The 26665-nt window shown below is 39.3% G+C and overlaps 2 protein-coding genes across 5 annotated transcripts in view; both read left to right on the top strand.

Moving 5' to 3' along the window:
- Positions 1 to 1293: 1293 nt before the first annotated feature.
- Positions 1294 to 7720, top strand: ARPP19 (cAMP regulated phosphoprotein 19). The gene is made up of 3 exons (XM_007422170.4): positions 1294 to 1574; positions 2830 to 2952; positions 4505 to 7720. The coding sequence occupies exons 1-3, from the start codon at positions 1530 to 1532 to the stop codon at positions 4673 to 4675; spliced, it is 339 nt and encodes a 112-aa protein (XP_007422232.1). The 5' UTR covers positions 1294 to 1529; the 3' UTR covers positions 4676 to 7720.
- A 4223-nt stretch (positions 7721 to 11943) lies between these two features.
- MYO5A (myosin VA) overlaps positions 11944 to 26665 on the top strand; it is a 57036-nt gene continuing 42314 nt past the window's right edge. For 2 of the 4 annotated variants that reach the window (XM_088148520.1, XM_088148521.1), the window contains exons 1-3: positions 11944 to 13249; positions 25246 to 25356; positions 25711 to 25882. In XM_088148520.1, coding sequence (XP_088004646.1) covers positions 13223 to 13249; positions 25246 to 25356; positions 25711 to 25882 — 310 coding nt within the window. In that variant the 5' untranslated portion in view covers positions 11944 to 13222. The remainder of the gene's footprint in view (positions 13250 to 25245; positions 25357 to 25710; positions 25883 to 26665) is intronic. The other 2 variants (XM_088148522.1, XM_088148523.1) reach the window with 1 other exon arrangement.

The following is a 26665-nucleotide window of genomic DNA, read 5'->3' on the forward strand; positions in this document are numbered from 1 at the left end:
CAGCAATATTTGAATTCTGGTTTTATTTTGAGATGGTCTTTGTGCTCAGTGGATGGATGGGGCTCTTTTTTGTTCCATGGGTGTCTCTAGAAAGTTAATTCTTTTATTGCAGTAGGAAATAATTGCAAAAGAACTGCCCATGCCATATGTTAGCGCAGCTGCTCTAATAGAAGAATGCTATTTAGAGTATTCTCTTAATGTGGTTAATTTTTGAAAGAATTAGTATTAAGAAAAGCATTATTCTGCTACTGCTCATAATTCTATTTCTGTTTTGCTATTCAATCCCAAAATGCCGTGTTAAGAAAAGTAAAAAACTTGGTTAAGCAAAGGTTTATCTCAACAGCTGACCCAAAAGCGCAATACAGAAAAGGAAAGGGTGGCTCGGAGGCCAGAGATCCGTTATCTCTATCTCAGCCAAAGTTCTGGATTTCCCTTCTTTAATTGGGTATAAAATCCTTTTCCAAAAAGCAGGTAACAAAACAAACTATTCAGCTTATTTACTGTTCATTTTGACAAATCTTAACATTCCTAATGAGATGAAGAGAATATTTTAATAAGAGTAATTAAATAATTACTGAAACTTTCTTTTCATGGCATGCATTTGAATTATCAAGCAGATCTAAAGTTAAAAGTTGTTTCCTGAAGCATCTAAGAGACGGAAAGGGCTAAGATTTGGTGCCTTAAATTAATTCTTGATAAGCCACTTTGGGCACTAAACAATGGAAAGGGGGTTATAAAAAGGCTAAAATGTATGCTTCAAATCAAGTCTTAAGTCCCTTTGGGTACTGAAACTAGAAAGACCTCAGTCAGATTCACTCAGTCATAAAAAGCTAACATGAGTAAGCAGAGAGAATTGCCTTACAAATTAAGGTCACTTGTAAGTATTACCCAATTTTAGGCAGGTTTATTTAAAAGCAAGGCCAGCTAGCAATCCGATTTACACCATCACCACAGTTTAAGACTACAATCCTTTGCAGATTTCCCATGGTCTAATCCTTAGTTTACAGAATCGAACATTTCCAGGAATGCAGACATAAACTACATTGTTAGACCTACGCAGTCTTTCTGAAATTCTAGAAAGACATGGCTCAACAGTGCAATCCCATGTATCTATTCGTGGGTAAGCGCTGTTTACTTCTCTACTGCGTTATAGCCTGAATCGTTCTTCTTCGCCTCCCCGTGGGGCAGTTAAAGATGACAGGAATCTTCTCCAGAACTTCAACTCCCAGAATGCCCCAGCAAACAACTCCGGTGACGGAGGAGATGACGCACGCAACCTACAAGCCGAGCTCGCGCTGGAGAGAGCAGCCCTCCGCGCCTCTCCTGCTGGCGACTCATTCATTCGCTCTTGGAGGGGCATTTCGAGCCGAAGAGGAAGTTTGACCCGGTCGGCTCGCCGTCTTAACCGGCGGCCATCTTGTGAGCAGTTGTGGGGATAGCGGCCGCAGGCGGTGGTTGGAGCTGCGCTTTCCAGGCGGTAGGCCTTTCTCGCCCGGGGCTGTTTCTGGTAGCCCGGTTGTGCGGGAGCCATGTCTGCGGAGAATCTGGAGCCCGCTTCGGCAGAGGAGCAGAAGGTGAGGCGCCGCTGGACAAGGGCTGGAGGAACAGGGGCGGGGGCGGCTAGGCCGCTGCTCGGCGGAGGAGAAAACTTCCAGCGGGCGAGGGAGGAACGGGCCGCCTCCCTGGTCTCCGCCGGGCGCTTCATGGCGCGGTCGGAGGGCCCGGCGTGCGTGCAGGGGCTCCTGCCGAGCCCCTGGGAAGGCCTGCCGGGCGGTGTGTGTGTGTGTGTGTGTGTGTGAGAAGAGAACGCCCTTCCTTCTGCCCTCCTCCCGGTGGCTTCCGGCTGCAGGCAGCGCTTGTTCTCTTCCCCTGCCGGTCTTCCCTTAGGTAAGCGCTCCCCCCACCGGCGTCCACGAGGCGCAGTTTCCTCGCCCGCCCCCGCGAGAAAGCGGGGAAGGGGATACACGCCCACACGCCGCCGCGGCGACCGAGCCTCTGCGGTTTTAGCCGCCGCCCCCCGCCCAGTTTCCGGATCCCCGCGCCGTTGGAGTAACTCCGGATGTTGCTCCCTCGAAGAGCGGGACCGATTTCCCGGGAGCCTCGGTGGGCGTGGTCCCCCGTGGCTGCGGGAGCCGGTGGCGTCTGATTGCAGCAGGCGAGGCGAGACTGTGACCTCATCGGGCTCTAATGCGCAGCCCCCCCCCGCAAGCTAAAGAGTGAGGATCAGATGCTAAGACCACGTCCCGCGGCCTCCTGTGATTCAAGGTAGCCCGTCGACCGTATCTTGCGTTTACATCTTTGCGTTTGCTCAGTGCTTGGATTTAAATAGCTTTAAGGATGAAAGCTGCGTTCTGAAGGGGGTCGAGCGTCCCTACAGTCACCGCCTGTGTTCCAGTACAAAACCTTCCTGGGCCGTGTTCCATGAGCAGAAAGTGGCGAAAATAGTTGTTTTGTTCATATTTACCTGGTAGTACCTTGGCTTGTAATGTGACAGAAGTCAAAATGATCGGATTGTGTTGACTTGCATTGGAGTGCAGTCTTGTAAGTAGGGCTCTTATAATACTGTTACGGATTGGTTCACGTTGGTGGTATATTATGCCTACTATTGCAATGTTATAGTCGATGGTATGTTCAAAGTATATAGTGCAGTTGGCTTTTACAAGTTACGTTTCTGTAAATCATGAACATAACCCTTACATCATCGATCTAAAGAAACAATCATGACGTGTGATTGGGTTACCATATACTTTTTAATCCAGTAGGGTATTAAATTATGAATTGTGAAATCGCAAAACAGTGTAATAAAATGCCATTTTCTTGTATCTGTAGGAGATGGAAGACAAGGTGATTAGTCCCGAGAAAGCTGAAGAAGCAAAGTTGAAAGCCAGATACCCTCATCTGGGCCAAAAGCCTGGGGGCTCAGATTTTTTGAGGAAGCGGCTTCAGAAAGGAGTGAGTGAGCGTACGTTATAAAGCTAGCCTGGCTAATAAAGGGAAATGTTTTGCTCTGTCTTTCTGTATCACTCAGCTGTGCATATGTGGTTATGATCTTTACTTAAAAAATAACATTTTGAATCCCAAAAGTTTTCTGAGGAGGGAAGACCTAATTATTTCAATTAAATTTCAGTCCCAGATGAGCATCTGTTTCATTCTTAAAAATCAGTTATGTCATAATGACAAAGCCAGCCCTCACTAACGCTCTGGAAATAAAGTGTGTAAACAGCTTGTTTATTCCAGAACATACTATCTCATCTAGTTTCAGAGTTCATAATACAATGCAAAATTGTGGTGTTAACATATTTTTATAGTGCTTGAACCTCTATAACACCTCAAAACTAGAAATGACAATAGCAATATAATTAGATGGGCAACTGTTTAGCAGTTGAATTAAAAATTTAATTTTCTGAAGTTAACTGTCTTGCTTTATTCAGAGGTCAGCAAAATTGCTAGGAAATGTACTCTAAATTAGCAACTTCCTTAGATTAGGATGCATTTAACTGACCAGAACAGCTCACACAAGTAACCTTAAAGTAGGTTTTAGTCTTAGATACCCCTTTCAGGTATCTTGGCCTTGATTTTTAATAATTATTTTCATTCAATTTCTATTGCATCTCAGTAAACTTCCTGCAAGACTGTGTTTTTAAGTTGCCAATTACAAAGATTGATTTTCTTGAAACCAGATTCACTAGGAAGCACAACATTCACAAAGGATATTCTTCCCCTCCCTCAACAGAAATTTTTGTATCTTAGATAACATATTTACCATAAATTATTAACATATGTTATGAAGTATATTGCTGCTTTATGAAAATCAGCTGTGTTCCCCAAACTAAGTTTTTAATAATGAAAATACTGGGTATGTGTATCAGTGGCATTGACCTCTGTCCATTATTTATTTGTATTTATATATATATCTATATATTAAAGAGATGTGATTGACACATACCATTCACCATCCCTGTCCATGTAACGAACGTGACATAGTTTAGACTGAATGATAGTGATATGTCCAAGCTCATGAGTGAGGTTACTAGATAAGAAAGAATTGAGCCTTTGCATTCCTAGGTCTAATCCTGTACTTTCATTATTTCATTGTTCTGAAACTGAAACCTGTATCCTATTAGAATAGCATGCAGAATATCAATGTATTTAATTTCTCTTCAAGGATGCAAATGAATATTAAAGATCCCCCTTTTGTGATACTTCATGCATTTTGCTCATAATGAATGCGTTCTTGGCATGTGATTGCGATGCTAAATACCCTATTCATTACTGTGAACAGGATGTTTTAAGCAATTCTAAATATCAAGTGATAACAAAATCAGTATTCTCCATTTTAACAGATTCTGTCTACATTTGATGATATTTTCCAGACAAATATCAGCTTAGACTTTCTATATATGCATCGATTAAATTAGCCTAGATCTATGAAGCATGTATGTAATTCTTGAGGGAAGTACTTTTATATTTCTATTGTATTTCACTTGATAAATTTATCTTGCAGCAAAAGTACTTTGATTCTGGAGATTACAATATGGCAAAAGCAAAGATGAAGAACAAGCAGCTCCCTACTGCAGCTCCCGATAAGACTGAAGTCACAGGTGACCACATTCCTACTCCACAGGACCTTCCACAGCGGAAACCATCTCTTGTTGCTAGCAAGCTGGCTGGCTGACTAGACTGGCAGAACTGCATGAAACTTCTTATTCCCTTAATCTTTCCTTAAGTTTTTTTCCTCACATTTTTGTTTCCACTAAGTCATTGACTGACTGCTTGGCAGGTAGTGGTAGCGTGTGCTGCTATTGTAAGAGTCCAATTAAGAATTGTGTAGTCCTTGGATGAGTTGAGAACAATGCACTGATTTTTTTAAAAAAAGGACATGTTTTGTTAGAGCAATGTAATCTACTTGAAAAATGTACATATTACTTGTGTGCTAGTGTAGGGCTGGTTCCAGCAAGTGACATAGCAAGTTTGAGAATTTTTAATGTTTTGGCGTTCCTTAGTTCACTTTAATTACAGTGTAGTTAGTATGTTTGTATCAAATACAAGGTCTTTTTTTTTCCTTGTGTTTTGTTTTGTAAACTAGAGGTTTTAGATAGTAAGTTGCTAGAAGGTAAAGCATGTATTAAAAATGATGGGGCTCTCACTTAATTTGTGTATCTACTCTTGAACTTGAATGGCCTTAAACCTACTTCAGCTTTAACAATAGATTTTTACCTGAGCAATATTTGCTCATTTTGGTGTAATTCTTGTAAACTTAGTGCTTATTGACAACTGCCTGTTGAAGCTGGTATTCTTTTTGGTCCTGTAGCATAGAACACATTTTTAAAGTGGATGAAGTGTGCATGTGCATAGACTGCATTCACTTTTGTGCCATGTCTGTAAATAAGATAGTTTTGCACAATTTTTGCAAATATCTGTTAACTGTACACTTTTAAAAATGTGCCAACTGCAAGCACAAATTATTCTGTCTCTTGGAAAGTCATAATACTCATTTGAATCAAACCTCCTTAGTGAAAAGTAACAGACTTGTATGTTTAAAATCTGGGAACTATTAAAGGACTATGGTGGATCAGCTTTACCAGTGCATTTTCCCCTATTAATTTCTATAGTGTTCAATATAAATATATACTATAGATACAAAATAGCTTATCTGAAACAAGGAAGTTCTACTTACTTCAAGGGACTAAATTTAAACATATTAAGCTACTTTTAGATCACCATGTATAGGGACTTACAACACCTGTATTTCTTCTTCAGCACATTTCAAGATCTCTTATATTTAAATGAAATGCAGGAAGTTTAAAACATGAAATTATGGATACAACTGTGCTGCTACTGGAGGCCTCCAACATATAAAAACAGCATCTGCTATTTTAGGAGTAGTTAAAAAACAGGAATACAAACTTTTTTTAGATTAAGAAGTAAAGGTGGCATTGGTTAGATTTTATATGTACTATCATTATTCATGATAAGTATGTCTTGTAAGATAAGAGTGCTTTGTCATTGTATATTATAAATAGTAAAGCAAAAGCTATCATAGGTCTTAGATATAATTGGATACCTAAACTATGTATAAAAATTAACAAAAATACTCTTTTGTCTGTCTTAAGGTCTCAGACTTAATTACTTGACATTCTCACTCTGAAGGACTGTCTGTAAAGAAGTTTGAGTTTTGACTTTATTATATTAGGCAATAGATACACTGGATTTTTCCAAGGAAAGTCTCTGACAGTAATAAAAAAAGTTCTGCTGGGCTTCTTTTACAAGTAAACTCAACATCATCCATGCAACTTAAAAAGTAAATCAACATGGCCTGATTTTCAAAGGTATTGGACAGAGTCTTGCTACATCTCAGATTTTAAAAAGTTACTTTATACTGGTTTGAGTTAATCTGCTGTTAGCTGTATGGGTGACAGGTTTAGATAATTTGGAATTAATTTCAAGTTTATTGGAAGGGCTATTTTGTCAGATCTCCTCTAAAGAAACAAGATACTTTGCCATATTTTTTCTTTTGTCTGAGTAGTAATGATGTGAAATCTATTCTTACTGTAATCAACTTCAATTTTATGTCCCAGTGGTGTTGGAATTTGAATGCTGTGAGCACCGAAACCAACACCAGTAAATATACTTTGTAGATGTAACACTGAGGAGAATAACCCTATAACTGATTCAAGGAGAACACGTGACATTAAATGACTTTAATGGAAGCTGTTCTAATAAACATTCAGTTTATTTTTTTATAAGAGGAAAGGGTAGACCTTATTGACTAGCCTAAAATGACTTCCTAACAGAAAATGACTTGATGGGTTTTTGATTTGCTGCAGATTATAGTAAGCTGAATTGGTCTGATGTATAAGTAGATATTAAATATATCAATCTAAACATTCCATTCCCCTGGTTACAAGTTATATTTTTGTATTATTGATATGACTGAGCAAATGTTAAGAATACAAGGAGAACATAAGCTGAGTGATTGTGAGAATATCTACTCCAGTACCAGTCTGCTGTGATAATGAATCTCTGTCTCTAATAAACCTCAGCAATTGAAGATAGGTTGGTATTCTATTAAGGATGCAAATAGTTTGATCAGTAATAATTTCTCAGAAGAGAGAATGGACATCTAATTTGCAGCTTATTCCAACAAGATAAAGCTGTTAAGTTTGTATATATACTGTATAATATGAGTTTTACCATTTGATACCTTTTTCAGAGATCTGCACTACAGCCTAACAATCTGCTTTATGCAGTGATTAGTAATGCTCAAGTATGTCTCTACTCAAAATAGATAGTAGCCTCCAAACTCTTCCCCAGTATTCAGTAATAGTGTAATCAAGTGATACAAATTTTCCCACTTCTGCTCCATCGACTTGCCCGTTATCACAAGAATGTATGTGTGCACATGTGTATGCAGAGGCCACATTAAGAATTGCTTGGTCTGATAAGTTCTTTAATGCATTCCATAAGCTGAGACAATGAAGATTTCAGTTGCTCCCTACAGCTTTCAATCTCTATAGTATGTATAATAAATTCAATTAATTTGTTTTCACTGCTCTGTAGAAATTTGTCTGGTGTTTTACTGATTCACCCCCTATGCATAATAACTGCATTGAATCCCAATTCTGACTAAAGCATTGGTTTCCATTGAACTAATTTTGTATTGAGGAAAAGGCTTCTGTTTTCTAGTATGTATTCAACATTAAACCTATAGTGTTCTTGACTGTAACTCTCTTTATATACCTCAGTTCTTATTTTTCTAAAAATTGTATTAAATGTTATGATTTGATTTTAATACACTAATAGGCTTGTTTCTATGCAATGTCCTTTGTGAAAATTGATTCTGAAAATTAATCCAAGATTCATCAGAATGGATTCTTCAGACAAACTTCCTGAAGGAGAAACTTTGTAAACTCTTTAGGGTTCTGACTTACTCTGGTTCTTTCAAGTATGAAATTGCAGGTTCAGCCTAGTTTTTGACTGCAGTATCTCTCTTTGTAGATATGACACGTGTATCTGACATATTCTTCATAATTTTGGTATACTGTGAAGAAGCTGAATTGCCCCTGCATAGCTAATCTTAGCTCATGTAATTGTATTTGAACAGAAATATCTTCTACTTATTGATCAAGCTAGAAGAATTGGATCCCAGCTGTAAGGAGCCATGCACAAGTAGAATGCGTGGCCAACACTTCTGAACTGTGGTTTGATAGACATTATGAAACTCTTCTGACAGTTTCAGAATTTATGGAAGTGTGTGAGAAGGAGCCTGACATCATTAGCTTTAATATAAAAATATTACATTGTATAAAGGAGAGCACTGTTATGAAGTAGCTATCACATTTGTGCCCAGAGGCCAGTCATACCTGGTCAGTCCACTTGTAAACTGGCTGACCTTTTGGCCTAACCTCATTTAAACCTGCAATTCATTAAGGAATCTAATGGATGGACCTGGTTGGACTAAGCTTAGTGGAAGACCAATCTTTGTTTAGCACATACTGGCCTTGTGTACACAACACACTGAACTACCATATTTACCGCTCATGCTTTAGCTTACTATGTTGTGAACCCAGCCTGTGTGGTTGGCTTATTCAGGGTACTGTACAAAGGCAAAGAATTGGACTGAGTGGCAGGTGGCAGCACCTGTCCATGGCTGATCTTGAAAAAGCTAAGTAGAGCTGAACCTGGTTGTTACTTGGATTGGAGACAACAGTACGGCAAAATCCCAGAGCTGTAAACCAGAAGGCAGTGGCAAAGGATTTCCATATCATAGCCTAGAAAACAGGCACATGTCCATATACTTTATTAGGAGTTGAGCTTAACTCAAAGAATGGGTAAATTTGGTATATCAAGTCATGATACAGAAAAAATGTACTTAATTGTTAAGAAGAATGGTGCTCTTAAAGGCAGTGTATTATAATGACTAGATTTTTATGTCCAAATTAATAGTCCTTAAGTAAGTTACAGTTATCCCTTGATTCCTTAGCTGAGAGGCAGTATCACACCCTACATACATAGTTGTAGTTACATCTTTCACACGTTTGCCAGAGACCCACTGAAAGATTTTTTGTGCTACTATAATCAACAGACAAGTAGTAATCCTCAAGCAACTTGCCATGTCTTTAGACAGAAAATTTGAAAGCTATTTGTGATGGATAAGATGATACTACAGCAATTTCTGTCTGATTCAGTAGCACAAGTGGAGAGCCTAGTGGAGTTGCATTTTATTACTAAATTTATTTGTTATTTATTAATCAAAGTTGTATGGCTGCCCATCTCACAAAAAGCAACTGAGCAGCATACAACAAGTTCTCTTTAGCCAGAATATAATAATCCTCACTACCTCAGATACAAGTAAAGTTGGCTCAATGTGTTCAGTAGAGACACCACAAAGTATATTGTGAGTGGTGTTTGTTTAACCAGAATTTCTTTATTAACAGGATTTAGATAAAACTCAGAACACGTTGCAGTATACTGCAGGATTTCTCTTACTACTATATTATTGAGATGTCTCTCAAGGATCTTTTGAAGTAAAATGTTTTAATCTTAGCAAAAATGCTATTAATGAAGCTGAGCCAAATTTATGTACTTTAAAATCTTTAAGAACTTTGATTGCTATATAAATATTCACACAAACATAACTAATACAACTATAAATACAATCATGTCCCAGATGGACTATTGCACAATGCTCTACATGGGGCTGCCCTTGAAGAGCACCCAGAAGCTGCAGTTGGTATAAAGTTCAGCAGTGTAAGTAGTTATGGGCATTTCTCCATCTGCATATATTATACCTCTGTTCTGTGAACTGCACTGATTACCAGTATGCTTCTGGGTTAAGTTCAAGATGTCGGTGATTGCCTATACAGCTTTCCATGGCATGAGGTCAGGGTATTTATGGGACTGCCTCTCCTGATCTTGTCTACCTGTCCCATCAGACTGAGCTGGAGAGGCATGGGTCCCAGCAATTAAGGAACCTGGTGGGACCCAGGAAGAAAGCCGTTTCTGTCATCGTGCCTACCCTATGGAATATCACCCCTCAGGGTACAGATTGGCCTTGACCCTGCTGGCCTTTTGCAAGGCCCTGAAGACATGGCTGTGTTCCCAGGCTTGAGGGTTGGATTGTTTGTTGAAGCCTGTTAATTAGTTTTACTGAGATTGTTGAATTTGTATTAATGGTTATTTTGGATTGTTTTTAATCTCAGCTGCCAATTGTCTTGTCTTTGGTGTGGTTTTTTTTGTTTTTGTTTTTTTTAAGTTGTTAGCTTCCCAGAGTCACTTGTTTGACATAAAGCAAGGCCCAAGAATGAATGAGGATGGTAACAAGTGATAGCTTAGAACATGTTGTTTCAAATATGTGGTTTAAGGGTAATTCTAAGGAATGGGAAAGGGTGATTATAAATTTAAAAGCATGATTGGTTTGTTTCTGATGAAAGAAATAGCATAGAATGCTAAGTTAATGAGAAGCTCTGCAGGTGGGATAGTTCATTCCTAAGTAGTATCAAGAACAGATTTTAGGAAAAACGGACACGGAAGAAAAGAAATGAAGAAAAAAGATTGAAAGTAGAACTATAGAGAAAATATGAGTTCTATGTGATGGAAAAGTGGAGAAATTTTAAGATGTGCAAATGGACAGGATGTGGTCTGTTGAAAGGAACAAAAGTGGCTTCATACAGAGGCATGCATCTGCCCAATTTGTACTATGAAAATGAGAGTTGGGTATGTCAAAAGAAATGTTAAATTGATAGGAAGAGACAATTGACCCAATCCTTCAATTAATGGGTGCCAGATGAATGTGGACTGAATATGAATGTGAGCAAAGTGTGAAATAAGTGTGTTGAAATGATTCAGTTGCATAGAGAGAACAAATGAGGACTGAACTGCAAAACAAATACACAAAGTGTGAACAGATGGAGAGGAAGACTATGCCAACTATGATTGAATTGAGTGGATAAAATCCTGGAAAAAAGAGGTGAGAAATTTAAAGAAAAAGCAATATGTGAAGCAATGTATGGGCCATGGTGGAAGCAAACAAAGATAAACAAAGATAGTGAATAGTATTAACATCAACTAGTTGTAAATTTTTCCTTTTGTTTTTCTTACCTCATGCTTTTAATCTTTTAAATACACTATGTCTTGTTCTTTTTCTGCCCTCTGCAATGTTACCCCAAAAGGCAAATAGCATAATGGGTGCATATGTATGTCTGTGATTTATTTCATGATGGCTTAATATATATGTACGCTATAGTTTATTTTGAAGGAACCGTGACCTTACTTGTTGCAGAGAGCCAAAGGCTACACTTCACCGTAACACCTTCCTTGGAAGTGTGGATTCTATGGAACTGAGCAGGACTGATTCCTGCTAAACACCTTTATGAAGTTCTTGAGTCTCTCTGGGCTTGGTTGTTTGCTTGCAGGCATTTCACTACCAAACTAGGTAACATCAGTGCGAGGGAGTATGGGGTTTGCTGCCTGTTTATACACAGTATCTTGCCCTGCCAGTTTTGGTGGAGGTGTAGTTTCCTCCTTGGTGGTTCCTGGATTAGAGTAGTTTTCTGCCTGATTGTTTGTCTGGTACTGATCCCTGCTTATCCGAATGTGGGATTCTGGAGGGGATGTATTGCAGTCTTTTTGTTTCCTTCCTAGGTTTTTTGTTGTCTCTCTTGAACAGTGTGTCAATGTTTATATGCAAGATCCTGCATATAAACAGGCAACAAACCCCACACTCACTAGCACTGACGGTGTTACTTAGTCAGGTAATGAAGCATCTGCAAGCCAACAACCAGGCTCAGAGAGACCCAAGAACTCCGCAGTTCAACCCTGAGCTACAGATATTCTCTTCTATTGGATTTGTCTTTTTAAAAGGGAAAGAGTTGGAATATGTTGGAATAATCTTGGGAGACAGGAGGAAGAGCTGCAGCCTAGACAACAGTTAGATAAACGAAATTTATTTTGTCTGAAGGAAGAGAGGTGGCAAAAGCATCTCAGGAGGGACCCTCTTTAGTTTTCGGGAGAGTAAAAATGAGGGACTGGAGGTGTACTTTCATACTTGCAAGATTGTAAGGTTAACAGAATCTTCCAAGTATGGAAGTATGCTATGCTAAGCCACCACGTATTTTCTTCAGCTTTGGCTTATGACAGGGTTCCCCAAAGTGGTCAATATTGACCCCAAGGGTTGATGGGACTATACAAGAGGTCAATAATGTCTGGGGGTCAGAAGGGGGCCAGTAAATGTCTGGAGCCAAAAGGTGGTCGATTAAGGTCAATTCACCTTTTGGGGTGTCTGTACAGCTCCACACCAGCCCCTAGTCTTGAAGGTGAGGTGGCGAGACAGCATTACCCAGGGTTGGATGGTCAGCCACCAGTAAGAGCGGCCTGGAGTTGTCTCTGTTGTTGTTGTCTCTGTTGTTGATATTATTCATAATACTATTAAAGTAGTATTTATTAAATTGCTTTCATATAATACATGCTTGGGGGTCGGTGAACAACCTGAAACTTCATGACGGGGTCGATGAGCTGAATAGTTTGGGGGCTCCTGGTTTAGGATGAGGGAGGAAGTGAACCCCCCCCCATCGAAACACGGAGAAACATTATGGGGAGGTGGCTAAAGGGTTAACGTGGCACTGGGGAAACCCAGGTTCTGTCTACCCTCACCCCCCCCGAATCAAGGCCGGCGACTCCCCAGCTGGGCGAGGGAGAGGGTCGGAGCCCTCCGGGGGGGAAACGCTTACCAGCTGCAGCTTCAGCCCAAGGGGCAGCGGAGGCTTTTACCCCGCGGCCGCTCTGCCTCCGGTCCCGCTCGCTTCCCCGGGCCGCCGCCGGGCGCCAGGCCAGGCCAAGCCAGGCGAAGCGGGGCTCCCACCGCCGGCGGGCGGCCGCGCGCACGCTCGGGAGCCGTCCGCCGCCGGTACCCAGAATGCCTGAAGAGCCTCCGCCGAAGAGGAGGGAGGCGGAGGGAAGGGCAGAGGGCGGCCGCTGGGCCGCATCCTCCTCGTCCGTCCTCCTGGCGCATCCCAGGTAGCGATATGGCCAGCCCGGCGCGGCGGCGCCGGCAAGAGCGGCAAGAGCGGCGGCCGCTTCTCCCTCAGGGCACCCAGTAGTCGCCCGCGCCACCGCCTTCCTTCGCGCTCGCCCCGCCCTCGGCTCCTCCGCCGGCCCCGAGGCGGGAGAGCCGACCTCGCCGCCGGCCTCGGGTGGGAGCAGCGGCAGCGGCAGCGGCTCCACCATGGCGGCCTCCGAGCTCTACACGAAGGTGAGGCGCGCGCAAGAGCGAGCGAGGCCTCCCCGGGAGGTCGAAGCCAGGCGCGGGGTGGCCGTTGGAGGCTGCCTAGTAACGCCGCGGGGGGAGAGCGGGGGAGCGTTGCTGGGGGCGGCCTCGCGCCTCAGGTGCCCGCGACCTTGCGGGGGGAGCGGAGGGAGGGGCGGCTGCTGTCTCCTCTTTTTTGGAGGGTGCTGGGGTCCCTTTCCGAGGGGGGCAGGAAAGGAGGCTTGGCCGTAGGGAAAGAAGCCCCCTCCCCACCCCTTGCTTGCTTGCGGCATTCTTTCTTAGCTTGGTGTTCGGTTTTTTTTTTTTTAATATGTCTTGCTCTTTTGTTTCGTGTTCTGCTCTGTTTTGGATCGCGTTTTCCAAAATAAAAAACGACATGGCGGGCCAGCAGCCTGGGCCTGCAGCATCTTTCAGCCTGCATCTTACTGCCAAGTCCTCCATTTATTTTATCTCTATCTCCATATCCAAATGCAAGAGAAAGGGGTGGGGTATATATTAGGGGTATATATTATTTGTTTTAGGGCCACAGTAGTTCACTCCTGCTTTCTGCAGTTTTTGCAGGCCTTTCCTCAAGATCCCCCCCACCAGCTGTTGGGAATTTTAAGTCACTGCCCTATAAAGACTAAGAAAGCATCATTTTGTGCATTGGAAAAGCTAGCAGTGTTTACGGTGGTAGCAGCTCTAGGTGGAGTAAAATCTGCTTCAGCAGTGCATGGAATGCCGTCTTTGTGTGTGATAAGGCTTCTTTGAACTACTGGCTTTCTGTTCTGCTACATAAGCATGAATCATGCTTGGTTTAATTTTGTTTGTTTACAGTACTTATAACGCGCCCCAGTCCCAAAGAACTCTGGGTGGTGTACTTTACAGCATTTAATGAAAAGAAAAACCTGACATTAAATAACTACATCCGAAGTAATATTAAAACCAAAAATTAACCACAAAGGAAAAGCAAAGATAGGCACGCACCCAAAGACAGGCACGCACCGTCGGTCACGTGGGACCAAAACCATGTTCGATCAGCTTTAACTTGTTTATGCAATTGCAACAAGGTGGAAGTTGCAAGTATTGCTGGAGTGAAAATACTGTATTCATCACTACACTAAACTGGCTCACTTTGAAAAGTTATGTGAGCTTAAACCATGTGAGCTTAAACCTTAAACCAATTCACAGGTCCTGAAGAATGTGCAACCTATAAATTCTCCAGTCACTCCATTTGGAGGGGGAAAATGATGGTGATGTTGCAGGCTTTTAGCTTGAATTGACTCCATAAGTCAGCCAAGCTTATGTTCTTTGAATACATAGATTGGAATTCATGCAGTTCAGTGTAAAAATCAGGAACCACACTATGAAGTGAAAGGCCCCTAAATAATGTAACAAGGCAACAAAATCTCACTACTTGTGACATTTGCTGTCACTAAATGACAGGTGGTGCTGATCTGTGGAAGGTGGAACAGAACGGTTTTATTTTGAAAATAAGGCAAGACTTTTAGCAGTTGAATATCTAGTCAGAAGTAAGTGGGGTGAGGTTTACACCCAAGTAAGTGGGGCTGCAGTGTAGATGGTCTTGTTTGATACCCCGTGTAGATCTGATAGACTGATTGTGTTGAAAAGTATATGCAACCATATATTCTGTTTCAAAGGGTACTTTCAGATGGCTGACTGTTAATTTATCAGTTAAGAGACATTGTGCAACTATTTTTATATTTTCCTTAATGGATTTTCTTATGGGGGCAGGCGATGGAGGGGGTAGATGAAAGAAGCAGTAGGAAAACAGTTGTGGAAGATGTTCCCTGGACCTTTTCTTCCTCCTCTTTAAAATTCAGTGCATGAGGCAGGGTGAATATTTGCTAAAAGTGTCACCTGGAAGCATCCAAACCTTACTGGCCTAAGGACATTTGCATGGGTGTATAGAAACCTTCATGAGCACAGTATTCCTGATGGTCTGTAATTTAGAGCAGGGTTCCTCAACCTTGGCAACTTTAAGACGGGTAGACTTCAACTCCCAGAATTCCCCAGGCTGGGGAATTCTGGGAGTTGAAGTCCACCCATCTTAAATTTGCCAAGGTTGAGGAACCCTGATTTAGCTACATTGGCACAATGGAGAAAAGTGTCCAGAGCTTTATGCACTTCTTTAACGAGATGTTATAGTTCAGCTGACCGGTGTGGCCTGTTTGTTCAACAGAAGCTACATATGTGCTTAAGATCTAAGATCAGATTTGGGAGATGGAAAGTGTCTGAAATAAGCAGAGTAATTATGACTTTGAGAGGAAAGCAGGATGTTCCTTCTGTGAGAAAAAGTAGAATAAGACACTTTGAAGAACAATGGAAAGCTTTGATGGGTTCTTCTTAGATGTTACATGGTACGTATGGGGAGAGATGTGAAGTCACCTAAGGCAAAGTATTTCTATTTTTGTAACTTCATAAAATATATGAATTGAAAAACTGAAAGAAATTGTATACTGCTCCTTCAGATATAAGATGTCTAAATCTTGCTTTACAACAAGAGATTGCTTCTGTACAGATGTGGGTTTCCTATGTCTGAAGAGAACAACCTGTTTTTTTAAAGGGCTAGTAAAGGAAGATTTCTATGCATATTCTTACATTGTCCTCTGGAATGAAGTTCCCCCTGAGATCCAGATGGCCCCCACTCTGCTGCTGTTTAGAAGAGCTGTGAAGACTGGGCTCTTTACCCAGGCCTGGTGCGAGGAAGAGTGAGAGTCCTCATTTCATTGCTTGCCATGTTTTATCTTTACAATAAAGACAATAAAACATAAAAAAAATAATTTTTTGATTGTTGTTGTGAGCTGCCCAGAGTTGCTGAGGTTTGGGCGGCATACAAGTTTAATAAATAATAATTATTATTATTATTTTGCTAAGGGTGAATGTTCAGCCATTGTGTATGTTAAATGACTTTTCCCTTTAAGGTACAAATAGTAGAATTTATATCCTTAAAGAAAGTACAGATTTTAGTCATTCACATTTTGTCCCAGGTATAGAAATTGCAACCTATGTTGCATAGATTTTTCTTTCTTGATTTCAAGAAACACCTGCTGAAGGGAAGACATCCCTGAGCTTGTTCTGCACTCGAGGTAGCCTTAAATTGTTCTGTGATTGGTATAAAATAACACTTTGAATATATCAGTACTATGATTAATCTAGAGGCAAGGAAATAGTGGCCTATTTGCTGATGCAACTTAATAAATTCAAAGTTGCCTCCTTATTGTATATGATCAGTTCTTTTTAAATTAAGAATTCCATGTCTTTTCACAAATATTTTTGCTGGCTAAGTTTTAAAAAATGCAACAAATAATCTCTGTGTAGTTAAGTGCCTTTAGCTCTGTGCTGAATTGTGACCATTGCATTTACTGTTTCATATTTCTGAGCAATTCTGCAATTGTAGTGGTCAAATGGTACTCTATGTAACAAAAAATGTTAAACCATCAGCTTTGTTAACATTACTTTTCAAGAGATTTTCTTGGTATAATGTTACTCTGTTTGAAATACCTTTCCTATCATTGTTGCGTGAAATACATTCTTTAAAATAATCAGAATGTATATTTATTTGGTAAATGTATATAGCTGCCCATCTCACATATGTGACTCGGGGGCATCAGCAATAAATGCTTAAAACTTAGGCATTTTGTACATTTGCATGGAAAACAGTGCAAAGGTCTGTACTATGCTAGCATTAAAATAAGTAGAAATGAAGTATTTATTGAAACAAAGTAGAATTATTACACCATCCAGCACTTCAACCTGTTAATCCAGTTCTTGAAATTTGAAATCAACCTTCAAAATCCTGTGCAAAATTTTCTAAACTTATAAATGTTCTGACTCCACTTTTGCCACCTGGGTTTAATCTATTTATTTATTTAGCAAATGTATATAGCTGCCCACCTCACTAAAAGTGACTCTGGGTGGTTTACAAGCAGAATAACAAAACCGTGTTCCATTTGTTTTCCCTTTCCTACATATCGCTGTTAGTAGACATGTCAGATTACTATCTTTCTCGAGTCAAATTATTATTATTCTTATTAGATTTTGAGACCACTCAGCTCCCAAAGGAATTTCGGAAGTTTATAATACCCCCAGAAAAGACCAAATACAAAACGTGTGCGTCTGGAAGAGTAAAACAATCAAACATACCTCAAACCAACAAAAAACTAACGGCTCGGTGTCCATCCTAACCCCACACTTGGGAGCAGAGCCACATTTTGGCAGCTGAGCACTTTAGTCTGAGAGAGCTAGCTGTAAAATTGCAACAGTGGGGTAGGATAGAAACAGGCTCGGCTTTCAGCTGTTACAGCAGGGTTCTTCAACCTTGGCAACTTTAAGACGGGTGGACTTCAACTCCCTTGCTGGCTGGGGAATTCTGGGAGTTGAAGTCCACCCGTCTTAAAGTTGCCAAGGTTGAGGAACCCTGGGTTACAGAAGTGGTGTGTGAACACAACTTAAGAAACGTAAATGCAAAGTGTTGGTAGGCTGATGAGTTGCCGTTACAGTTTCTTTCTAAAGAAAGAAATCTTTCCATTCATTTAAAGAAAGCCATGCAGACCAACAGTTACATTTTGGTTTATAAGGATATATCTAACTGTGTGGTCTATTGAAGGTATGATGAACAGGGGCAGGGCTGACTGCAAGGTGAGAGGCAGGATTTTATTTATGAAGGGATAGTCTTGCTTCATAGGTCAATTCATAGGAAATGTTTATTCATATAAGTTGCTCAGACCAAGATCTGCAACTTCAAGAAATCAGTCTGGATGTATGGCCTCTCACTTCCACCGAAATTCTTTGGAACAAATACTCTCATGTTTGTGTATTTGTGCAAGCACACTTAAAAAGGTACACTTCCATAGATCAAGGCCTCATTTTAAAATGTGTTAATTAGAGCAAACTCCTAACCATTATAATTTAAGTGTAGTCGAGTGATAGCAGTGAAGTCTTGCTCATGTGAACATTTTCAGTGTTAAACATATTTTCTGTAGAATGAATTGGAAGGTGTAAGCTCATCCATGGCTCTGTCCAGGAAGTATTTTGGCTAGTTGGTGTTCTGTGAAATGACAGTAGCTAGTGTTTCCCACCTGTTACATTACTGCTAGGAATTGGGCCATTTTTTTTTTTTTATGACTGACCATGGTGGGGGGTGGAATGTGAAAACATGTTCGTTCTCACATGACAGTATATATGCTTTCTGTGCATAGATTGTATTCATGTAAAATTTCTGTTAACAGTTTAAACAGCCTTTTTTAAAAAATCTAGTCTTGTAGCATTTGTCAAATACTTAGGCATTTCTGTAACAGTACGTATCAACATGTATTTTTAAAATGTCTTTACCACTTCAAGCAAAGTTAATTTACTTTGGGGTGTGGTGATTAATAGTTAAGTGCTGAATAGGCTCAAATATCCAAACCACTAAACACTCCCTTCTCTTTGTTGATGCAATCCATCATATGAATCAGTACTTTGCAAGATGATTTAATATATTTTAAATATGTTAAAATATATTAAATCATTAAGTATTTTAAAGGGGGTTGCAAAAGGAGAATTCTAGAGGGTTTTTTTATGTTCCCATGTAAGGATAGAATCACAAAAGTATAGGATGCTGAAGCCGTGTTTGTACGTTTGATGTTCCCACCATGGTTGTTGATATACATTGAAAAGAATTATCTGTAGAAACATGTGCTTTGCTGCCACCAAACTATAGATGGGTAATAGCAACTATGTCTATAGTCAACTGTGGCCGTCTGAAATATTTATCATAGTAATAATTGGGCTTTACAGATTGCCCTAACCCATGGTTTGTTTTACCATGATGCATTGACTAACCCACATTTTGCTTACATTTCCTTAATCCATAATGGGGAAGTTTGCAAATCAAAACTAAGTATACTACCCAGGACTTGGTAAGATATATGAGTCCAGTCATTCTAGCTGTAGCTTGATTCAAGTGCACTGCTGTGTGATATGCTCCCCTCCTTATTGGTGCATTATGCAATGCTAGCATATTAAGTAGTGCACTTAATATGCTAGCATATCTACTCCAAATGCTCTTTGAAAAAACGCCATTTTAACAGCATCCCTGGAGGTTAATCTTGAGGGGAGGCAAGCTATTCCAGACTGAGATGGCTATAACCAAAAAGACATAGAGTATTTCCAGGCTCCTGTCCCCTTAACAGTGCAGAAGGGAGGGCCCCTGAATAAAATTGTTGCCAATATGGCAAAAGCAGTTATACATAGAGTAGATTTGGGGGATGGCATGTAATGGGGGTGAATAAGAAGCCAAGATTAAGGCAGGTTATTGAATATTAATATTAATCTCACTGTTTCTAGTGGAATGTGGAATCAAAAGCATATTTTCCTCACAGGAGGAAGAGCTCATTTGGCAAGAGCAAAGGGCACAGTGCTAGGAGCAATGTTTTTTGAATATTAGCATTTGATGACTGTCATAAGACAGTGGGATTTTGCCATTCTTCCAAGAGGCACAGAGAGCAAACACTTTTGCTCTTTGTGCTGGGGAAGGAGTAAACAGAACTGAAGAATTCAGCAGTCTGACATGGTTATCACTCATTGATCCGTTGAGAGTGGATAGTATCACTTTGCCTGTTATAATCATTTTGAACCATATGGCTTACTAGTTGCCAGCACAGAGTAGGTCTTATCCCATGTCTTGCTTACAAAGGTGACAATGATTGCTGCTCAGATTACCAGAAGTTTGCACCACCATGAATACTGGAAAACAATGGATGGTTTGAGCTATATGTATATTCAAGTAAGTTATTTTCTTATTCTTATTGGTAGGATTTAGTACAAGATCTCATTATTCACAGATCATAACCTCTTTGCCAAGATTGCAGTCCTAATTAAGTCACGGAAGAAGCTGGTTGATTCAGTTATAATGGATTATACCCACAGAGAACTTTTTTGCATGTTATGGGCAAGATATAGAGTATAGTTTTAATAGAAGAGAATAGTATAGTTTTGTTGTGTAAATTTAGTGATCAAACTACAGCAGATTATTTTCACTGTCTAAGTGGGTCTTGATTGTTAAGAGGATCACTGTATTTTTCTTGTTCTATCTATGGAAACGGACAATTTTGGAATAATAATTTTGGAATGATGTTTCCCAGTTAAGATTGACAGAATCTAATACTGCATGCTATTTAGACTATATTAATATTCTTTGATTTTTTTTAAAAATTGATACTTTATTTTAATTACAGAGGATGATGTATTTTCCAGTATTAGTTTGGGATAGTAGTCTTCAAAAATATTTCCCCAAACTGCTACCCTGCAGTGTGTTAGCTCTAATTTTATGGGAGTTACAGGAATTAAAGATAGTGGAGAGCACCAGTTTGGAAAAACTCTATTATGTTTTATTGCAAATTAATTACTGTTGAATGTAGTGAGACTTATTTACAGGACACCCACCAGTCTTGTTATATTGTGGGTGCTTTGTGACTGACAGCTGAAGAGAAAATGATGGTTCTCCAAACTGGACAACATTCTGGTTGGACTACAAAACATTTTACTGGACAAGTTTTATTTGACAAAAGTTTCTTCCTAAAGATTTGTCTAAGAAGATGTGAGAATGTAATGGTTTTTAAAATAAAGAGCTTTGAAAAAGAAAAAGTGCTCATAGCTACTCAGCACAGATTTTGCTCAGATTTCTTCCTGATATTTTTAAGGGGTTCTCTTAAAGCATGTGCATGAACATTTCAGAATAAATGTGTGCTCTGAGTCCCATCTATGTTGTCATCTTATGGGACCAAGGAAGAGTGTCTTCTCTGCTGTGGCCCACCCTCTGGAACATCATCCCCCCAGAGATGCAGACAGCGCCCTCCTCTTTAACACCAGACGAGACCAAAGCCAGGTCTTGAGGGCTTTTTGGAACCCCAGAAGAGAGGGCGCTGTCTGTATCTGTGGGAGTTGAAGTCCACACATCTAAAGTTCCAAGGTTGAGAAACACTGGGTTAAAACCTTTCTCTGTGCTATATTAGTTTTCTGTTTGCAAGGAGTGTCATGAGTGTTCTACCTCTTTTTCTTCCTCCTTTTCTCCACTAACTTTGGTACAGATTTGCTAATCTTCTCTCTTCCTGTTCTTGCAAACTAAGGAAACCTGATATCTAAAAGTTGCGGTCTGAGCAGGGGTGTGCCGTAGCTGAAGAGCTGGTGGACAGCCTCTCTGTTCCAGCCAGAAATGTACTTTTATGCTTCTGTTTGAAAGACCACTTTGCCTTCTGCCGATGTTGTACTCTCACTTCCTCTGTTTATATGTTCTAGGCTGAAAGGATAATCATGTTTCTTTTGGTGCCACTGTTTTGGGTATGAAAAATATCATTGCTCTATTTTCTTCAAGTAGGAGAAATACAGTTGTTTAGCTATTGCTATGAAAGGAAGAATCCAATAAATTAAAAACAAAGGCAGTTAAACATTTGGCACATCACAAAAGAAATCAATTTCTTGAATGTTCAATAGTTTTAGACCTGTGGTCATGTCCAGGAATGTACCGACTGGCATTGTTAAGTCCTCTAGCACTAAATAGATCACAGCATGTATTTTTTGCTGTGTCATAACATAAAGATTTAGCTCTACATCACCATAATGCAGAGGAGGAGAATTTGTGGTCCTCCAACTCTTACTGAATGACAACTCCCAACATTCCTCTTTGTTGGCTGGGCTGGTGAGGCAGCTGGGAGCAATGGTTCTCCCACACCTGTGTGGGGGAGCAGCAGTGTTAAAATGTTTGATTAGCCTTAGATTCAATTAAGTTGTATTTGTTTGCACCAGAGGTTGGCCTCCTCATTCCTGCCTATTAATAGGTCACGCTGATGGGAAGCGAGGCACATGATAGCCTTACCTAAACTAGAGTCTCAAGTTTTGGAAAGAAGCAGCTGGAATATAGCTATAAAACAAAGTAAAACAACTCTTACTATACTATTGATGGATTTAAAAATAATAATATGGACAACAAATACTATTTACTAGGTTTGAATTTATTTGACAGTATTTTATTGATTTATTTGATGTGTATCCTGCTTTTGCTTCAGGAGCTCAAGGTAGTATACCTAGCCCCTCTTCCATTTTTCCCCACAACACCCCACCCTGTTGGGATGAGAGAGAGAGTTGGTGGCCCAAAGATACCCAGTGAGCTTCCATGGCTGAGGGTGAATTTGAACCTGGGCTTCCTCATTACCAGTCCAACATCTTAACCACTATTCCACCCTGGCTTTCCTGACATTTTACTGCTGCCAGAGCAAAATTGGTCGTCTTTTCTTCCTTTGCATTCTTTGCCACCAGGTACCCTAATTTCTGTTAAATGATCAGGGAGACAGATTCTGCGTGGATTGCCTTTGGGAGCCTGAAGTTTATGTATTAAAGAAAACGGGGTTTTTTTGGTTGCTATAAGCATGTTACTACTTTTTATATATTGTGTAAAATACTACAGAGGTTGATACTGTTGTGTGATTTATGTTTGGAATATGTAAAACAGTAGAATTTGAACAAGAAGACAAGAAACCAAACTGAAATTGCAATCAGTGTTGATAGATGCTGGATCCAGTGGGTTTGATCCAAAGATTTCCTTTTTTTTTTCATGTTGGAAAAAGACCTACTCTGATTGCTAGAAGAAAGGGTTTATTTATTGGTGCTTAATTTGGGATGAAATGTTGTTATAATGCTGCTTTATATCTATAGCTGATGATTTGTACTTGCTTTTCTAATAATAACTTTTGTGGATATGTTTTTGCTGTTTGTCTTGATTTTATATGTTTACAATGTACCTACATTATTGAATACAAAGAGTAAATATTCAGTCTTATTTGTTAGTAATATTGCTTTTTTTAAATTTAAAATGATTTTCTAAAACTTCGTAATGCACTTATACCATTCCTGTGTGTTTTTAATAGACCTGAGAAATGTATCCTGGGGGAATGTTTTGACGATTCTGAGTTTAAAAAGTACTTATTTTTACCACCACTGGTGTTTTGGGAGATGAATGCCTCAAGTGAGTCTTATGATGTGAATGTTTTGGTGGATAATTTGGTCTGATGATTTGCTCATATGATCTTAGATTAGATCATGAAATACAAGAAAATTTTTGCTTTAACACTTCTGTTGTTTCTGTGGAACAGAATTCTATTGGTGCTCTGTTTATCAAATGTTAATGTGTATACAGTTAAAAAACTTCAAAGGCTCTCTCATCTGCTGGTTGTTCCAAGAGTTTGTAATCTCAACATATAGAGATTCAATGAGGAATACTAGATGCCATTTTATTACTTTGGGAAAATCAGTCTCTATTTATCATTATACAAAATGATCTTTCCATGAGATTACTTAGGAGATTCCGTCAAGCCTATCTGATATTTCTGCCAATCAAGAAACCATTTCAAGACTGCTTGAACTTCTAGTGGGTGTTATTACCTTAAAATATGCCTTTTTAAAACTTTTTTTGAAAGTCCTCTAATTCTTTGAGGAGTGGATGGCAGCTTTTTCAGGGGGAACAGGTGTTGCTTTCTTCTTTATTTTAGACCAGATTAAAGTCCTGTGCTTTAGAATAGAAAATCTGTGCTATTCTATGGCTATTTGGTCATGAACCACCTTGAGTTATATGTATATAAAAAAAGGGAGAATAAAAATACAACAACAAAAGCAACAACAATATTTCTACAATATTTCTTAGGTTAGGTTCTGAAGCATAAACTTCACAGATCCATTGCAGAACATTGCTATCCAAGCAAGCTGAGTGCAAGCCATTCCACCATAATATATGTAGCTCGTCCAATATAAGCATGTGTTTGATCTTCTAAGATAGAATTGGTTGAAATTCAGGATAAATAAGAGAAAATGATCACAACTCAGCCAACTTGTGTAGTTCAATTATTAAGAGAATTCTTTGGTATTGTTTTGGGCTTACTGAAATATTAATGTGGAAACACAGGTGATCAAAATTGCATACTAAAATGCCTTAGGCATCTGTTGAAGGCAGATCTTACTCCTTTAAATATCTCATGTGGTAGGCGCAGTTGGCTCTCGTAGTCTGGTTTCTATGGAGATCTGTTCCCTTGATCCTTGTTGTTGCAAGTGGTTGATGCTGTAGTTTCCCCAACAGAAATTCACAAGGTTCCGATGCTGTGACATTAATTATTGTTGAGCATGGGATTGGCAACTAGCTATTAGCAATGGTACATGCGGGCAGGACTTTGGGCAGAGATGCAGGGCTCCACAAGACAGAACAGCCCAAATGCAGCCGGTGGCTTGCCACAGTCACACTATTTTCATAGTATTATTACATCTAGTACTTTACTCAATGGGCAGGTAAATACGACTGCCTTGAGTGACAACTAATTTGTAAAGTATGTGTAGCCTATAGTAATTAAGCTTTTGTTTTTTATGAAGCACAGCAAGCAGAAGACTCTCTATAACAGCATGCTCTGCAATATCTTTTAGAAAGCTTTTAACTTCCTATTTCCCCCCTGCCATTGATGTGTTTCAAATTTCCCAGAAGAATAAGACATATCTCAGTAAATAAGTCTTTTAGCTACAAAAGAACTTTAGCATCCATGGATAAATACAAGGAGTGAAAGGTAGAGCTTCTTTGGAGTTTATCTTCCCACCTTTCTTTGCTAATGTTTGCATCTCCTTTAGATGCATTTTGTTGTAGACTTCACTTGTGTCCTATGCAATCCAACACATTCCTGTTCAACTCCTTTGCAAACTGAGCTTGAGGGGAAATGTAATTCTGAGTTTGGTAAGAGAACAATGGAGTCTTTTAAAGGGAATTATCTGGAAAGTAAGGAGTTGAAGATGGAGTTTTGCCCAGCCAGTGGGAGGCCAAATTTGGTATTAATTGAGAAAAAGAACAATAATACATAAAGTTGAATTGAGAGAAGAGCTGCAAATATTAATTGATGAGTGTGGTTGTGCTTCTAAATATAAATCCCTTTAAAAATCCAAATAATTTTTAAAATCATTTTTGTTTTCAGTATGCAAGGATTTGGATACCTGACTCAGAACTAGTCTGGAAGTCGGCAGAACTTCTGAAAGATTATAAACCAGGAGACAAAGTCCTCCATCTTCAACTTGAAGATGGCAAGGTAATGCTAATCTTACTATGTCATGTGATAAGGTTTGTTGTACTTGGATTCAGAAATCTGCACTTTTATGATATGATCTTCTTTATTTGGAATTTGTATCACCTACTACTAAATAAAGTCTTCAAGTTGGCCTGAAGTATCCTTAAAATAAATTAAAAAATTTAAAAAGTAGTTTATGTACCCAAACATAATATTCAACTTGAGAAAAAGTTAGTAAGCTGTTATATACAGTAATAATTTTGTATCTCTAGGACATCTTTTTCCTCAAGTATCTTTTTAATTCACACAGCTAATGAACTTTGTGAAAAATCTAAAAATATATCTCCAAATGTAATTTATTTATGTTATTTTTAGGATATTGAATATAAACTTGATGTTAAGTCTAAGGACCTACCACCCTTGCGAAATCCAGACATACTTGTGGGTGAAAATGACCTGACAGCACTCAGCTATCTTCATGAACCTGCTGTTCTTCATAATCTCAAAGTTCGATTTATAGACTCAAAACTCATTTATACATATTGTGGTAAGCACAGAACCTCTAAAGTCTTCTTCAAGTTATTCCTCATTAGTGTTCATAAATGACACATTCCAGGGCAGGAAGAAAAAGAATCATCTGACTTCAATTCTGAAAAAGTTTATAGTATTTCTTTCACAACCACTGGGGCCTGAGTGTTTTTTAAATTATGAAACCTCTATATCCTAGCTGGCTGTGTAAAACCACAATGATGCAATGATTAGGTTTTTCCAATCTTGGCATAGGTTGATATCAAATAAGTTTGTAGAATAGACATGATAACTGAGTTTCACATATACACAGGCAGTAAGCTTACCTGAACTTGTTAGATGCAATTTTAATGTGTAATTATTGAACAAAGTCACATCACATTTTCGTGTTTATAGTTTGTTGTTGAGATACGTGTGTGCAGTTTGTGCATCTGTGACACAGAAACATATATATCTTTCACCAGATTCTTGATAGCTGGTGCAACAAGGGAAGTTCTTTTTAAAAATGAGGAGAACATCTTAAGAATGCATGAGAATTAGGCAGAGATTTAAGCAGAGTTTCTATGAGTTTAATAAACTTTCTATGAGTTTAATTAAGTTTTTCATACACTTTTCCCTTCTCCATAGATTCCTATCCCCATCGTGTTGTTTACAAGTATTCTGTAACTGACATTCCTTATTTTACTCAATGCTTGCACTCTTTGTAAGTTAAAATTAAAACTAGGGGAATATGTACAAGTCACCTAATAGATCTGATTTTTTTTTTCATGGTTCATTTTCAGATCTAAGACTGAAAAATTAA

This window comes from Python bivittatus, unplaced genomic scaffold (genome assembly GCF_059951505.1).
Source record: "Python bivittatus isolate LINGU-HERP-01145 unplaced genomic scaffold, Pbiv_v1 ctg000530_np1212, whole genome shotgun sequence".
Classification (NCBI taxonomy): domain Eukaryota; kingdom Metazoa; phylum Chordata; class Lepidosauria; order Squamata; family Pythonidae; genus Python; species Python bivittatus.